Source organism: Toxorhynchites rutilus, chromosome 2 (assembly GCF_029784135.1).
Source record: "Toxorhynchites rutilus septentrionalis strain SRP chromosome 2, ASM2978413v1, whole genome shotgun sequence".
In the NCBI taxonomy this organism is placed as follows: domain Eukaryota; kingdom Metazoa; phylum Arthropoda; class Insecta; order Diptera; family Culicidae; genus Toxorhynchites; species Toxorhynchites rutilus.
In genome coordinates this window covers 305,227,815-305,242,364 of record NC_073745.1, presented here as the reverse complement: position 1 = coordinate 305,242,364, position 14,550 = coordinate 305,227,815, and the positions used below count along the sequence as shown (strand labels likewise).

Below are 14,550 nucleotides of genomic sequence, written 5' to 3'. Positions count from 1 at the left end.
TTAGTAATATGTAACCGATTACTCGCGGTTGGCTCGAGGTTAGTATTACAAGTGTTCTCATAATTGGGATGTTGCAGTCTTCAGTGCTCTGTACGTGTGACCGACATGGGATACTTCCTATTGGGATGCAGCTGACCGTTAATCAGCAACGCCCCATATCTAGCGTGGTGCGTCTTTTTTGACTCGAGGAATCCAGGATAGAATGATCACTAGCCGGCGCAATAATCAGCTCGTGTAGAGTTGTCATGAGCGGTACAACCTTTGGCTCTTGTTGAATCATCAGTGGACTGCACAACCTTCGGCCCGTGTATATGTAAAGAGTGTGTGTATGTATTGCCGCGACTAAGTAAAAGTTTATAGATCGTTCATGCACATTTTGAAAGTCTGATTAAATAATCCTTGGTTTCATTCAAAGAAAACACTCTCTGAATAGAAAGAAGCTTTCTATTTTTTTGCGTGCATGTTGGCAATTAAAGTCTGGGGAGCCGACTGCATAGCGGGCCGACGTCGTACAAATGCTGACCAAAAAAATAAATACCCAAAAATTAGTTTTAGGTGCAACCTTCAGCGGCACACAGCAGAACCAGCAGAGAAATTTCAGCGGCTAAAACACACCATTAATTTCTCGATGTTATCACAAACTGAATGAAGGAAAAAACTAAAAGCTACACTTACACTGCACCCGAGCTATAAAACGAGCGGAGAAGAGGAGAAGAAAGGATGATGCAATCGCATGAAAACATAGCATATGTAATGTGTTCATGCGATTGCATCATCCTTTCTTCTCCTCTTCTCCGCTCGTTTTATAGCTCGGGTCGCGATCGTCGCGAGCAAGCAGTATTGGCCATTTGTATTCAAAGATCCAGCCAAAATTGTTGCTCCCGTGGTCGAGTGGTTAGCGTCACGCCTAACATGTCACTGCTGAATAATTCAATTTTAGTACTTGTTCAAATAGCTAATAATAGCGAATGTTACATGAATTCAATATATAAATTGATGCGTGCACTAAATAATGATATCAAATGTGAAAAACTCTCATATCAATCGATGTTTATTTTGTTCAGAACAGAAAAAGAGGTTTATTTTATTTGCCCAATATTTTAGACGAAGCATCCATTGTCATGAAAGGAAAGCATTTTTTCCATGTCAACATACGAACACACCACGCGTTGAGTGGTGGTGGTGTGGTGTCCGATTCGCTTCTTCTACTCTACGCACTGCCGGTGCTTGAGGTGAAAATGCAAGAGAAACTGTACACCATGTTCGAACATCATGTGAAACATTGGGATTAAACATCGTATGTCCAAACATACCACGAATACAAACATGTCACATTTTCTAACATAGGTACGAAAAAATCATGTTTGTACTCAAACACAAAACTGTGAACAGCAGCGTGGACATGTTTATTCCGGACGCAGTGTTTTTTGTGAAACATGGAAGACTGGTGAAGACATTTGAAGACATTTTTTCGCTCCATGTGAAGACATCTGAAAAAATCACCTGACATCCCTGGAAAGGACCAAACAAATCGCAAGAAGCCACAGCTTACAGAAACAAGGCTAGCTACTACGGATCAGTCATTTTTTAGTGACGTGTTCTGAGTCGTCGAAGTAAACAATGTGTTCTTATTTTATATTTTTCGTGCTTTGTAAGTTTGTCCGTTGATAATATAGTTGACTATATTTAACACCATGAATAATTTGATAAAACATTTATCCACAAAGAACATAATTCTCGGTTTTTCGGAAAACGAAAGAATCTCTTTTTTGGCCCGATAATGTCATTTTCATAATTTATACACCTGCTCACAGCGCATTGAACCATTTTCGATTTTTCATTTCAGGAACATTTACGCGTAATGTGCGATTCACATAGAACGTTACGGAAAAGAACGTCCACGTTCCGTCAACGTCTTCACCAATTCACACATGCAGTCAATGCTCACACCAGCACCGTCACGTCAAATGTCAAATGAATATTTATTAAATGTTATTCACCGTGTCGCCACCTACAATAGTTTTAACTTGCAATGACCTCTTTCGAATCAGCATACCTAGAATCAGTTCTAAATATGGAGAAAATCAATGATAATCATTGAATTATGTTATATGAATGCTTAAACCCCGTAGTCCCGACCCTTATTCAACTTATAATTATAATATATAGACTATTTTTCTCGGCTAGTCGCGAATGAGTTTGACTCCGAAGTTTGGAATCAAGAGATATGTTGGCATAAAAAATATAACCGAAATCAAAACAAAAGCCAGACGGCGCCAGTGGTTGTATGGTTAGCGTAACAGCCTCACAATCCGATCGGCCTGGGTTCAATCCCAGCTGGCGTCGTTGGGATTTTCTGAGGCGAAAAATCTCTGGTTACGTCTTCCTTCGGAGCGGAAGTAAAAGAAGTTGGCCCGGCTCATGAGTTGTTGAGTCTGATAGGTAGGAGTCGCCTCCCTGATGTCGGTGATTGGCACTAAAGTGGCGGAAATAGGCCGACGAAAAATAAGCGAAGATAAAAAAAAAAAAAAAAAAATTTGGTTCTCAAATGGGGATCAACATAGGGTAGGAGCCTGCCTGTTGGTCTCAAATGTTCCTATCTCACGCCTCCACGAAGATCATATGACGACATTTTTAGATCGGGCGTGAACTGGAAACACACACCTGGTCTTGGCTCCGAGAACGGGTGTCGAAAGTGGCTAAGTGAGGGGGTGCGAGCGAGTCGGAGCGCTATATCTCTCCCGGGGAAGGCCTCCCGGGTCATGGAGGCCTTGCCAACCCGCTGTCTCCCGGGCAAAGGAGATACACCCAATAAAATGGAGCTACGATCACGAAGAATAATTAGAATGCGATCACCCGAGGAGGGTCCCCGAACTGGAGCTGGTCCTGGAACGGGCGTAAGAGCGAGCGGCCAGCGGCTGGAGGGCGATGTGCAAGAGCGGGCCACCAGCCGGGTTCAACCCGAAGAGCTACCGCCACACGGAAACAGCAGCCATCGACATCACCCAAGAAACGCTGCGCCTACGAGGCGTGTTGTGACTGCCAGACGGCAGTCGTCCACACTCGTGGGTACCACTAGGCGCCGGATCATGTGGACACACGAAATGAATGAATTCGTGATCCGCGCCTATTACATCTGCACTGCTTTGGAGACGGACATGAGTGGTCGCCCTCGAATACTAACAATGTTCGAGGAAGCGTATCCAGAGTTCGTTGGGAGGCTTGATCAGAACGCGATGAACGCGAGGCGTAGAGCGATAGTACGCAACAACATGCTCTCCCAAACGCAAATCGACGAGATCAAGCAGCAGGTGCAGAGAGAAATAAGCTCCAGGAACAACAGAGCAAGCGATGTGTCGAGACGAAGTTCAGTACGGCTGAGCAATTCATTCGCGAGTGGGGCACGCGAATCAGCACCAGTGGAGGCCACAGTACAACAACCCCCTGAGCCGGAAGACCCACAGCCAGATCAACAACTACTACGCGATCTGGTCTTCCACTACGACGAGGCGATCTCACAGTTCCGCGACACAGACCCATTGTCGCGCCCCAGGATCCCGAAGTTGCAGCATTCCCGCAGGCTGACAAGTGCAGTAAAGCTCATGAACGAGCACGTTCTTCCGCTGCACTTGGTTGATGCTGAGAACATGGAGGAGCTGCAACTGAAAGTTTACTGCGCTGCTGTGGCGACCGCCAAAAGTTTAGGATACCGTATTAGGCCAAGAGGCGGACTGCTCCAACATCTCCGTGAAAGGCGTGAGCCTCCATGGCGAAGGAGATTGGAGCAACGGATCCTAAACAAGCGCGCCGCAATTGGAAGACTGATGGCGTACAAAAGAGGCAGCAGATCGGTGAAATTATGTCGCCAAGTTGCTGTGATCGTGCGGCCTACTGAACTTCGCCAGCTGGGAGCTCACCAGCTGACGGAAAAACTCGACACACTGGTACAGCAATTGAGCGTCCTTACAAAACGGCTGAAACGTTACTCTGACTCTGCAAAGCGCCAGGAACAAAATCGGATGTTCAGAGATAACGAGAAAGCGTTCTACGACCACATTAGCGACGAGAAGCCCGACTACCGCGAAGGTTTGCCAGATATTAGCGATGTGACGAACTTCTGGGCTGGTATTTGGGAGACCCCAGTAGAACATCGCGACGGGCAAATGTGGTTAAGACGGGAGGAGGAGAGTTGTGGTGAAATTGGAGAGATGCCAGCTATCATCGTCGGAGAGAACGATGTCCGCGAAGCCTCGCGGTACCTGAGGAACTGGGCAGCACCGGGCCCCGATGGTGTTCAGAACTTCTGGCACAAGAAGCTGACCGTCGCACATCCAAAGATAGCTGAGTGCTTCAACAAGGTGCTACGTGACCCACACAACCTTCCTGAATTCGCCACCCGTGGCGTCACCTTCCTCCTCCCGAAAGACAGCAACACATTGAACCCATCAAAGTACAGACCGATAACGTGCCTATCGAGTCTGTACAAAATACTGAGCAGCATAATTACCGCCAAAGTTTCTGCTCACTGCGAACAGCATCACATCATCGCAGAAGAGCAGAAAGGATGCAGGAAAAATACGCATGGCTGCAAAGACCAGGCCATCATCGACGCAGCCATAGTCGGCCAGGCGGTTTATAACCAGCGGAACCTAAGCATGGCCTATATCGATTACAGGAAGGCTTATGACTCCATACCTCACTCGTTTCTCGTCCGGGTATTGGAGCTCTACAAAATTGATCCCTTCGTCGTTAGGTTCCTGCAGCATGCGATGAGGCAGTGGAGTACGTCTCTGCACCTCAGTGATGGAGAAAATGCGTTGCAGTCTAGAACGCTGCAGATAAAGAGGGGGATATTCCAAGGCGACTCTTTCAGCCCGCTTTGGTTTTGTCTGGCATTGAACCCCCTCAGTAGGACGTTCAATAGAAACGGTCATGGCTATAAAATAAGGTATGGCGACGGCGCCCACGAAGAAGTGACCCATACCTTCTACATGGATGATCTCAAGGTCTACGCTGATTCACGTCAGCGTCTAGGTGTAGCTATCCGGGTTGTCGAAGACATAAGCAGGGACATTTGCATGGAGTTCGGCCTCGACAAGTGCCGCTGTGTCCATCTGCTGAAAGGGCAGCTTACCGAATCCGGAGGTTACGAGGTCTATGACGGCGAGTTCATAAGAGACATGGTTCGTGGCGAATCCTATAAATATCTTGGATTCCGACAGCTCACCGGGATTCGCCACTCCGACATCAAGACGGAGCTGCGAGACAAGTTCTTGAGTCGAGTGAACTGTGTCCTGAGGACTTTCCTCAACGCGGGGAACAAGGTACGCGCGATCAACACATTCGCGGTTCCCCTGCTGACCTTCAGTTTTGGTGTAGTCAAATGGAGCAAAACTGACCTAGAGGACCTTGAGAGGAGGATGAGGAAAGCATTTAAAGAGGCCGGAATGCACCATCCTCAATCGGCACTGGAGAGAGTTTCACTGCCACGCAAAGAAGGGGGACTTGGAATAGTCGACATATCTGCACTGTGTGTTGCCCAGGTACGACAACTGCGCGAGTACTTCGCAGAACGCGCCAACCAAAACGCGCTATACCGGGCTGTCTGCGCCGCCGACAGAGGATACAGCGCTCTGCACTTGGCGCAAGCGGAGTACCAACTCAACTGCAATCTGCAGACAGTGGAGGAGAAGATTGCAGCTTGGAAGCAGAAGGCAGTGCATGGTACCCACCCCCATCAACTGGACCGGCCACACGTCGACAAGGCCGCATCTAATCTGTGGCTAACGCGTGGTGAACTCTCTTCAGTAGTAGAAGCCGACATGATAGCCATCCAGGACAGGATAATGTCGACGAGAAACTGCAGGCGGTACGTCTGGCATCAAGACGTTGATGACATTTGCCGGATGTGTCATCAACCAGGTGAAAACATAGAGCACATTATGGGAGGCTGTCCCGTTTTGGCCAACGCAGCCTACACCGAGCGCCACAACAACGTGGCCCGTATTGTTCATCGACAACTGGCGCTCCAATGTGCTCTACTGGAAGACAACGTACCAAACTACCGGTACCTGCCTGCACCTGTCCTGGAAAATGACCGTTTCAAGCTGTACTGGGATCGCACTGTTCTGACCGACCTCTCGATCCACCACAACCGGCCAGATATAATGGTTTACGACAAGAGCGACCGCAAAGTCACCATCATCGATGTCGCTATTCCACTGAACCAGAATCTGGAGGAGACCCACGGTCGCAAAATCTGCAAGTACCGACCATTGGCCGTGGAGCTCAAGGAACTGTGGGGGCTAAGGGAGGTCCCAAGAATTGTTCCAGTCGTTCTCTCTGGAACTGGAATTGTCCCGAAGACACTTCTGGAAGCGCTAAAGGTGTTGAATATGGAGAAGGAATTGGCCGGCATCCAAAAGTCGGTCATCCTTAGCACCTGCGCGATTGTCCGACAATTTCTCGGTCAGGACTGAAACAGCACGAGCATGCAGATACGTGCATTCCGCAGAGCCTAGTCCCCCTTTGGCATTCAGAAGCCCGGGGGCAGGTGAAAATTCTGGCTAGGTTCGCCTAGTTAAGAAGTGAGATAAGTCTGCCAAAAAACAAAAGCCGAGACACAAAGCCCAGACAAAAACCAAACGAGCCGTCCGTCTCCGTCAATTATTCTTTTCTACAAATCCAGCCGGTCGTTTTCGGTGAACGTATGCTTACGGGTCGTTACGTTGTCGGTGTATATGAATGTTTCCATAAGAAATTCATGGACGTGATGTGACGTGGATGTTGTATGTGAATCGCACTTAAGTCGGAAAACAAAATACAACTGGCAACTGTTTACACTGACAATTCGGATGACGTCATAAACAAAAAGTTTACTCGCTAAAGAACTAGCCTTGTCTCTGTAAGCCGTGGCAAGATGCCAGCTGTCAAAAGCTGATACAACAAAAAGATGGAATCCAGCAAAATAAAAAGGAATGAGTGAAATACATCCTATTCTACTTTAAAATCTCATGGTTGTTACCGTTGTTACTCGTAAAATGTATCCAAAGTGCAGTGATCCGTTTGGCAATAGAATTTTACGAGTGCTTTCATTCAGTGTGGTGAAATAGACACATCAAACAAAATATCGGGTCGTTGTGTGCTTATTAAATATTACGGGAGAATTTGATTAATCTGTTTAATACGAGGTGCAGATCCGTGATTCATGTCGGAACTCAAGCAAGACACGGTTGGTCATAATTTTTGGAAAATCTGGATGTCCAATTAATAGTAATTTCCGTTTCAGCCCGCCGAGGATGACATGGCCACGAAGGTATTCTGGGAGATTCTGTCTCCACTTGGCTACATACCCCAGCCGGTGAAGGAAGCATTGCGGAGCACAGGTTTCGATAATCTGCTATCACTTTCCGCTATGCAGGACTCGGACCTGAAGGATATTGCCGCCCAGTTTAAACTTGCAATGGGACATCAACGGCTTATAAGGGTTCTGTCGGAGCGGGTTAATCAGCTAGGGTTGGATGATCTAACAGCTAAACTGCTGCGGAAGCTCGATCGTCAGGCGTCCACAATTGTGAAAGTGCCTAAACCAACACCTCCGAATCCAACAAGTAGCGATTCGCGGGACGAGACTTCCCCATCCCGGCCTGTGCCATCTGCAGAAGCTCTCGTGGAAATCTACCGCAGCAAACTACAGCAAAACATTCTATCCTGGCTCACAACGCATGGTGAGGTGGGAATAAAGGAAATCGAACTGCAGGATATCAATATCAATGTTTCGATTCTGGAAGGTAAACTTCAAGGCTCGGTAATATGTCCCTTCTGTAGGATGGAAATAAAAATCTACATTCGTGCCCCGGATGCCGACAGCAGTGGTGCGATCGCAAACTCGAACTATATTAAGCACTACAACAGAATGCATAGGAAGATTCCACTGCCACCAAAATCCCCGGCAACTGGTAGCTGGCCGGCTAGTTTTAGCCATGGGACGCCACCCCTGAGTACGATGCTGAATCTGGAGCAACACCAGCAGGCATTGGCACAATTGCACGCCGAACAGGAAGCATTTGTCGCTGCAAGTGGTGCGAGCAGCGCTGGACGGGGAGGTGGAACACCCGGTAGTGGTGGTGGTGGTGCGAGTGGGAATACTCAGCTACCCAACCCAGCAACGATATACGAATTACTGTTCAAACAGGAATCCGCAAGCTGGAGCGATTAGTAATATGCAAGAAATTCTCTGAATATTGCTGTGAATTTGTTTACGCGTGGGTGTGGGTGTGTTTTTGTGACTTATAACGTGATGCAATTGTGATGAATCGTGTGCTGAACCTCGCTCAGTAGAGGATCTAGCCGTTAAGTGAAACTTGACGTATCGTACTGAGATCCTATTGATAACTCCGTATACTAAACAGTGTCTTGGATTAGTCCATGAAGTTTATTTTTGTGTTTATTTTCTAATCTTAAAGATGAAATTGAAAATATCTACTATTCATTTCTTTTAATCGTAATACCCAAATGAACACTAAATATATTCATGTTCCTTCGACATAACATTCGGGTGCTATACATCCTGTCAAAACGTGCCGAAAAACCGAATCTAAAAGCAAAATATTTATTATATTCATTAAAAACTTTTGCATAGCTTTTAGAGTAGACCTTTCCCGAAATGAAAACCATGGTGCTAACGAATAATCCAATTATAATTATTTTCAAACGTATTCAAATCTGTTTTATATCTTCTATTAAATTAAAAAAAACGTATTATCAATAGTGACTTGAATTTTGGGAAAAGAAAAAAATATATATGAGGTTGTGTCCAAGATACGACCGCATTGTTGACGTAGAACTACACTGTTATTTTATATAAGTCGCCATACATTGGTGGTTTGAAACTACTAGGAATATAAACACTTCTCATCATTTTGCGCTATTCTCAAAAGAAACGCTTATGTTAATATTACTGGCCCCGAAAAAATTGCATTACTTTCTCATGCTCGAGGGAAGCGCAACTGTCACTCTTAGTGGAGGAGGTTTTGCTACTAGCAAGCGAAACCTAATCACATACAAAATTCCAGAACGACATTTACTTTCTTGGTGACTAAACAAGCGAAATAAACTCTTTTTGTTAATGACAACCTCGAAAACAGTAGCAATGCTTCATTATGATCAATATTAGCGCAAATGCAATCCTAGTTGAAGGCAGTTTTGCGATTGGCACGCGAACCTAAATAACTTATAACATTCCAGTAAGACATTGAAGTTGCTTGGTATTCCCCAAATAATTTTTTGACGCTCAACCTTACCGCCTACTTCGCCATAACGTCAGTTTAATGCATTGATGCATTCTCAAAGGCACCAAACAGCTTGGAAAAAGACTGAATTTTGCCACACTTCTTTGCCAATAAAACTTCTAAAACAGAGCTCTTCAAAAAGGACCTTCTTACTTCTGAACTGTTTGTTTTGGTTTTTTCATTGTTGTGTTGTCCTATTGATCCTCTTCGAAACACAGTAGCGCGCCGAAAGTGGGAACGTGTTATTTTTTTTTTGCCCAAGGTGTTTGGAAGGTGCGTCGCAACGAGCGGTTGCGACAGCTTGTTCTCTGCTGTAACACCCATCGATGCGAATTCGTTGATGAGTTTGTCAAGAGCGACCGCCTTCACCATCAGCGGGGGGAGCTTGATTTTAGTTGCTGCCTGGGTAACGGCGTTTACATTTTCGACCGACGCGCCGAAATCGCTTACTTCGCTGTTGTTCGATGCGGTGTCACACTCGCGAAGGCTCGGTTCAGTGCGAGCGCTTTTCACTGCGCCAACATCGCGTGCAGCATTAGATGACGCTTGCCTCCAAATTTTATTGCCCCTGGCAATGCGTTTGTTTTTTGCAGGGCTCGAACCTGCCTTCCTCTTCTTCTTGCTCATCACACACTACGCGAAGCGTCCAATTTATTACGCGGAAAAAACACACGATACGAATAACGCGAAAAACGAACAGAAAAACCAAACGACGATATCCAAGTTGGATTACCACTGGTGGGGTCCAATCTTAGATCGAAGCGCAGCGAAAGCAAAGTGAACTGGATTGCTCAACAGTTCGATGCCGAATAAAAGTTTGCCCCTCCGTTGGTCGTCGATTAGTTGCTCGTTATTGACAGCTCTGTTCGGGAAAGCACACAAATGGACAGAACAAATGTATGAAAGTATGGAAACGCCTAAAGTTTTCATGAATTTTAACCAATCACAAACCAAGGAATTCCTAATGTATAGCATATTAAACAAATCTTACGGAATTTCTGATTCGTTTATATGTAAATCACCAAAATCCGTTCGCGGCAAAAATAGTTATTAACGTTAACTTTATTTCATAAAAACGTGACCTGTTTTCTGATTTGGCACCCTTAATGAAAGACGTCGTTCTACGTCAAAACAAACTTTGAGCGCTTTGCGGCACTCCTAAGAGCCCCCGCAGACTGCAGACTGACTTGTCGACCGATTGGCGATCTAACGCAAAACGTAAACGATCGGTGGGACATCTGGATTCTGTTTTTGAACTAAGAAAATGAGGTAACCTAAAATTGGAAAACAAATCACGTATGTTTTACTTCCGGACTTTCCAAGGTAGTTCTCACATGCAAGAACCATGCATTTTTCTACTTGTTTTTGATGGTGCTCTCAAATTTCCGTCTTTGATTCAACCATTGTCAATATTTATACAATTTTCACTACTGAAAGAGATAAGAAAATAACATGTAATATACAAAAATGCGCAGAATTAAATTTCTTAAAAACTCATCGCAATCAAAAAATCCAATAGTTCGGCCAGTGACCATTCTACGCTGGATTCCTCGAGTCAAGAGAGATGCACCACGATTGAGATGAGGTACAGACTGATTAATGGTCAGTTGCACCCCAATAGAAAGTATCCCGTATCGGCCAAACGTACAGAACATTGGAGACTGCATCATCCCAAACAAGAGAATACAATGTAATATTAACCTCGAGCCAACAGCGAGTAATCGGTTACATATTACTAACATAGTCGTGAGATAAAAATTGAACTCCCGGCCCCGTTAGTCAAACGCCCTATGAGCCTTAATAAAAATATATATTTTGGAAAAAAAAACTAAATAACAGTGTTTAAGCTGCCGAAGCATTCGCACTTAAGGCTGCTTTGTCAGAGACTTGTAACCGGGAACCAACCATCATACTAACCGATTCGGCCAGCTGTTTGGATGCTCTTCAAAAAGGGAAATCAACTCATCCCTGGATTCAAGCGATTGAACGTGAAGTGGGAGGTAGAAATGTTATGTTCTGTTGGATTCCTGGTCATGCGGGAATTTCGGGAAATGAGGAAGCTGATAGATTAGCGAACCAAGGACGGAACGAAACTCCACAAATCATGGCAATCCCCGCACAAGATGCTGTACGTTTCATTAAACAACGCATCTGGTGTGTTTGGGAAAACGAGTGGAGACAAACACATGCACACTCACGACAAATTAAGCCAATCATCTGCAAATATGTGGACTGTAAAAATTCATCGGAGCAACGTGTTCTTACCAGACTACGCATTGGGCACACCCGGCTGACCCACTCCTGTTTTAGAAAAAAAACCCCACCAATGTGCCGCTTCTGTGGAACGCAGCTTACTGTGACTCATATACTTGTGGATTGCAGAGGACTCGACGAAATAAGAAGAAAACATGAAATGAATGGCACAATAGCAACTATTCTTGCCAACACCAACAGGCAGGAAGAAGCAGTAATCAGGTTTTTGAAAGATGCAAATGTGTTCAAAGAAATTTAGTTTAGTTAGTTTTCACTGTATTTTAATTCTTTTCGTTTTCTCCCCCAGTAAATGACACGAATGTCACATTGTGATAAAGTGTCTTAAATCAAATAAAAAAAAAAAAAAAAAAAAAAAAAAGTGTTTAAGCTCTGCATCAGTATAGAGCATCGTTAGGCCAACTTAGCAACAGAAAGAATCTTATGATCGATTGTCGGTACTTTTGACTGAATGTATAGAATCCTAATTATCACAGGGATATCACACCAGGGCATTGGGAATTCTTCACAGGATACAACGATATGCATAGACCGATATAATAACAGTGAAAGCGGAAAGACGCTCGTGGATAAAGTTTACAAACATTGACTACTGATCAGATTTTGATAATGTTGCACATATTCACCGCATTGCTCATCTGAAAATATACAAAAAATGTCAATGATTAACTCATCCCACGAAAGTCAGAACAATCGCACTCACGCTTCAAAAAGTCCGGCGATCCTCGGAAGCGAATATTTTTCGCCTGAAAGTAGCTATACACGGAGTGGAAAATCAGCGCATCGTTCGTCTTGTGGGCGGCCTCCAGATACTTTCGGGCCGGTAGCGAGTCTGCCCCGGGCATCTGCTTGGCAATTCGTAACGCCTCAATCACCTGTCCCTTCTCGAGCAGCACTTCCAGAATAATCTCGCTGGCGTTCAGCCGCGTAAGCATATCGAGTGCCATCTGCGAGATCGAAGGATCCGAATCGGATAGCGAAAGTAGGAAACAGGCAAGCGGTTTGGACTCGTTGAGGGCAGCATACTTGAACAGCTGCTGGAGCGTATCGAACTGTTTGTTCCGCACCAGATCGATTACGATCTGTTTGCTGAGTTCGTGATTGGCGGTTATCCCATGGCGTGCCAGCGAGTGGAGATACAGTAGAAGGATCTTTCCCAGCTGCTCCGAGTCGGTAATGGTGGAAAAGACCGCGGTGTACATATCGGCTTGATCGATTATAACCCGTGGCGCGGGAGCGGATTTCGCCGAATGAGATTTACTGGACAAGGCCAGCTGAGACTGCAACTCATTGTCCAAAACGCTTTTATACAGTGCATTCAGCTTATTGAAGACACTCTCAATCACCGGAAGCAGCGTTCCACTGTAATTAGTATTTATCATGTCTCTGAGTACATTCAGAAGAACCTCTTTTCCTTCGCTGCGCTGAAGCAGAAATTCCACCAATCGCAAACGGTCGGTTATCAACGCACAGAGGGAATTCAGTTTCAGCAAGACGTACCACATGCAGCCCAATTTTGCGTCAATGACAATGTTGGGTTGAAACAGAACCCAATGTTGGGAATCTGTAAAAAAAATCATTCATTGTTAGCCTTACACACACCTCAATCCACGAAATACTCACAAAGATCACAGTTTATGGTTTTCGCGTCCAGCGAAATGCTGGGCACTTCCAGTGCGAACGGTTTCAACGGTTTGGCTGGAATGATTGGTTGGTGAATCGTGGCACCGGATCCGGGCTCAGTTTCCGTTCCCTCGAGGGCAATATCAAACAGCATCGATGTCCCCGTGGCCTGATGATGAACGACTACGACATCGTCAGCGATGTTCATCGCAAAACGGCCATTTTGGGCAAGCCGCAGAATGTGAGCCTTCCGCGGTGCCAACCCCGGACCGTTCAGCAAATAAATGACCACTTCGAATTGACGGTTTTGTAGTTGCTTCAGTATCATGATTGCATTTGTTCCGTAGAGTTGGGCCAATGTGACATCCCGACCGGAGCACCCCTGACCGGTTACCAGCTCTAAACGGGGCAGTTTTGTAATCGTCGATGCTTTCAGTATCACCGGAGTAAGAATCGTGCCCATATTGGAGGAGAGTAGCGCAAAATTAGACGTTGGACAAAAACTGAACCAGTTTACCGTGTTGTTCATCGATTTAACGGATTTCAGTGCATGTTTTTCAAAATTGAGCTGAAAGATCTCTACACCAGTGTTCGATATCAGTGCTACCTGTCGATCGTGAACCCACACAAACCCGTAGATTATGTTCTTCCCCTGGTGCATCAGCACATCCTGTACATTTGGCTGGTTGTTCGCGCCGAAGGGAATGAACTCCACCGAGGTTTCATTTCTCTGAACCGCCAACACTTGGTTGTCGGCGGAAAACTTAATCGATCGAATTGTTCCACGATCTTCCATGCAGAACGAAATGTTCTGCGTGTCCGTCGCGCTCTTCACAACTATTCCGGTTGCTCCTCCAGAGCGAACAGCGAATACCTGCATAAAAAAAACAACGATAACATTGTACTGACAAGACCGTTTTTCATGATTTGAATTGAACCTGCTGCTTTGCATCATCGAAGAATACATTAGTTAGCTGACTAACAGCGTCGAATCGGATAGGATCCGGGGACAGCTCAAGATAGTAATGCTGGAAATCTGCTGTTTTGTCCATCGAGTCACAGATTTTTGTTATCAAATTTGTTTTTTTTGGTTGTGTACAAATGACAGTCCATAGTTCGTTTTGTCAATGTGGTCTTGATGAGAGGAAATAGGATATTGACGAATTTACGTTAGATTTCCAACCAGATGGCGCAGCGAGTAAAATGATGTTTTGCTTTTCTGCCGTTCTACGTATAGCTGTCCCATGTTCCAAAATCAGCAACTGAGAAAAGACGCAATCAATGTTTTCTGCCATATTTGTCTACCAGAAGTTTTAAGTAGTTAATAATAGCAATACACCGGTTTTTTTTTATAAGCACTCAACTA

The 14,550-nt window shown here is 45.3% G+C and overlaps 2 protein-coding genes across 2 annotated transcripts; one reads left to right on the top strand and one right to left on the bottom strand.

Moving 5' to 3' along the window:
• Positions 1-6,927: 6,927 nt before the first annotated feature.
• LOC129770068 (uncharacterized) lies at positions 6,928-8,550 on the top strand. The gene is made up of 2 exons (XM_055772686.1): positions 6,928-7,231; positions 7,289-8,550. The coding sequence occupies exons 1-2, from the start codon at positions 7,208-7,210 to the stop codon at positions 8,216-8,218; spliced, it is 954 nt and encodes a 317-aa protein (XP_055628661.1). The 5' UTR covers positions 6,928-7,207; the 3' UTR covers positions 8,219-8,550.
• Positions 8,551-11,594: 3,044 nt separating this feature from the next.
• LOC129770067 (regulator of MON1-CCZ1 complex) lies at positions 11,595-14,278 on the bottom strand (the record flags this gene model as incomplete). Its single annotated transcript, XM_055772685.1, has 4 exons — positions 11,595-12,199; positions 12,265-13,125; positions 13,185-14,058; positions 14,123-14,278. Coding segments are annotated over 4 exons (1,953 nt in total), but the record flags the coding sequence as incomplete, so codon positions are not given.
• Positions 14,279-14,550: the final 272 nt, after the last annotated feature.

Coding starts and splice junctions, on each gene's coding strand:
- LOC129770068 (XM_055772686.1), top strand. CDS start 7,208: ATGTCGGAACTCAAGCAAGACACG. Junction 7,232..7,288: donor CGGAACTCAAGCAAGACACG/GTTGGTCATAAT, acceptor TTTCCGTTTCAG/CCCGCCGAGGATGACATGGC.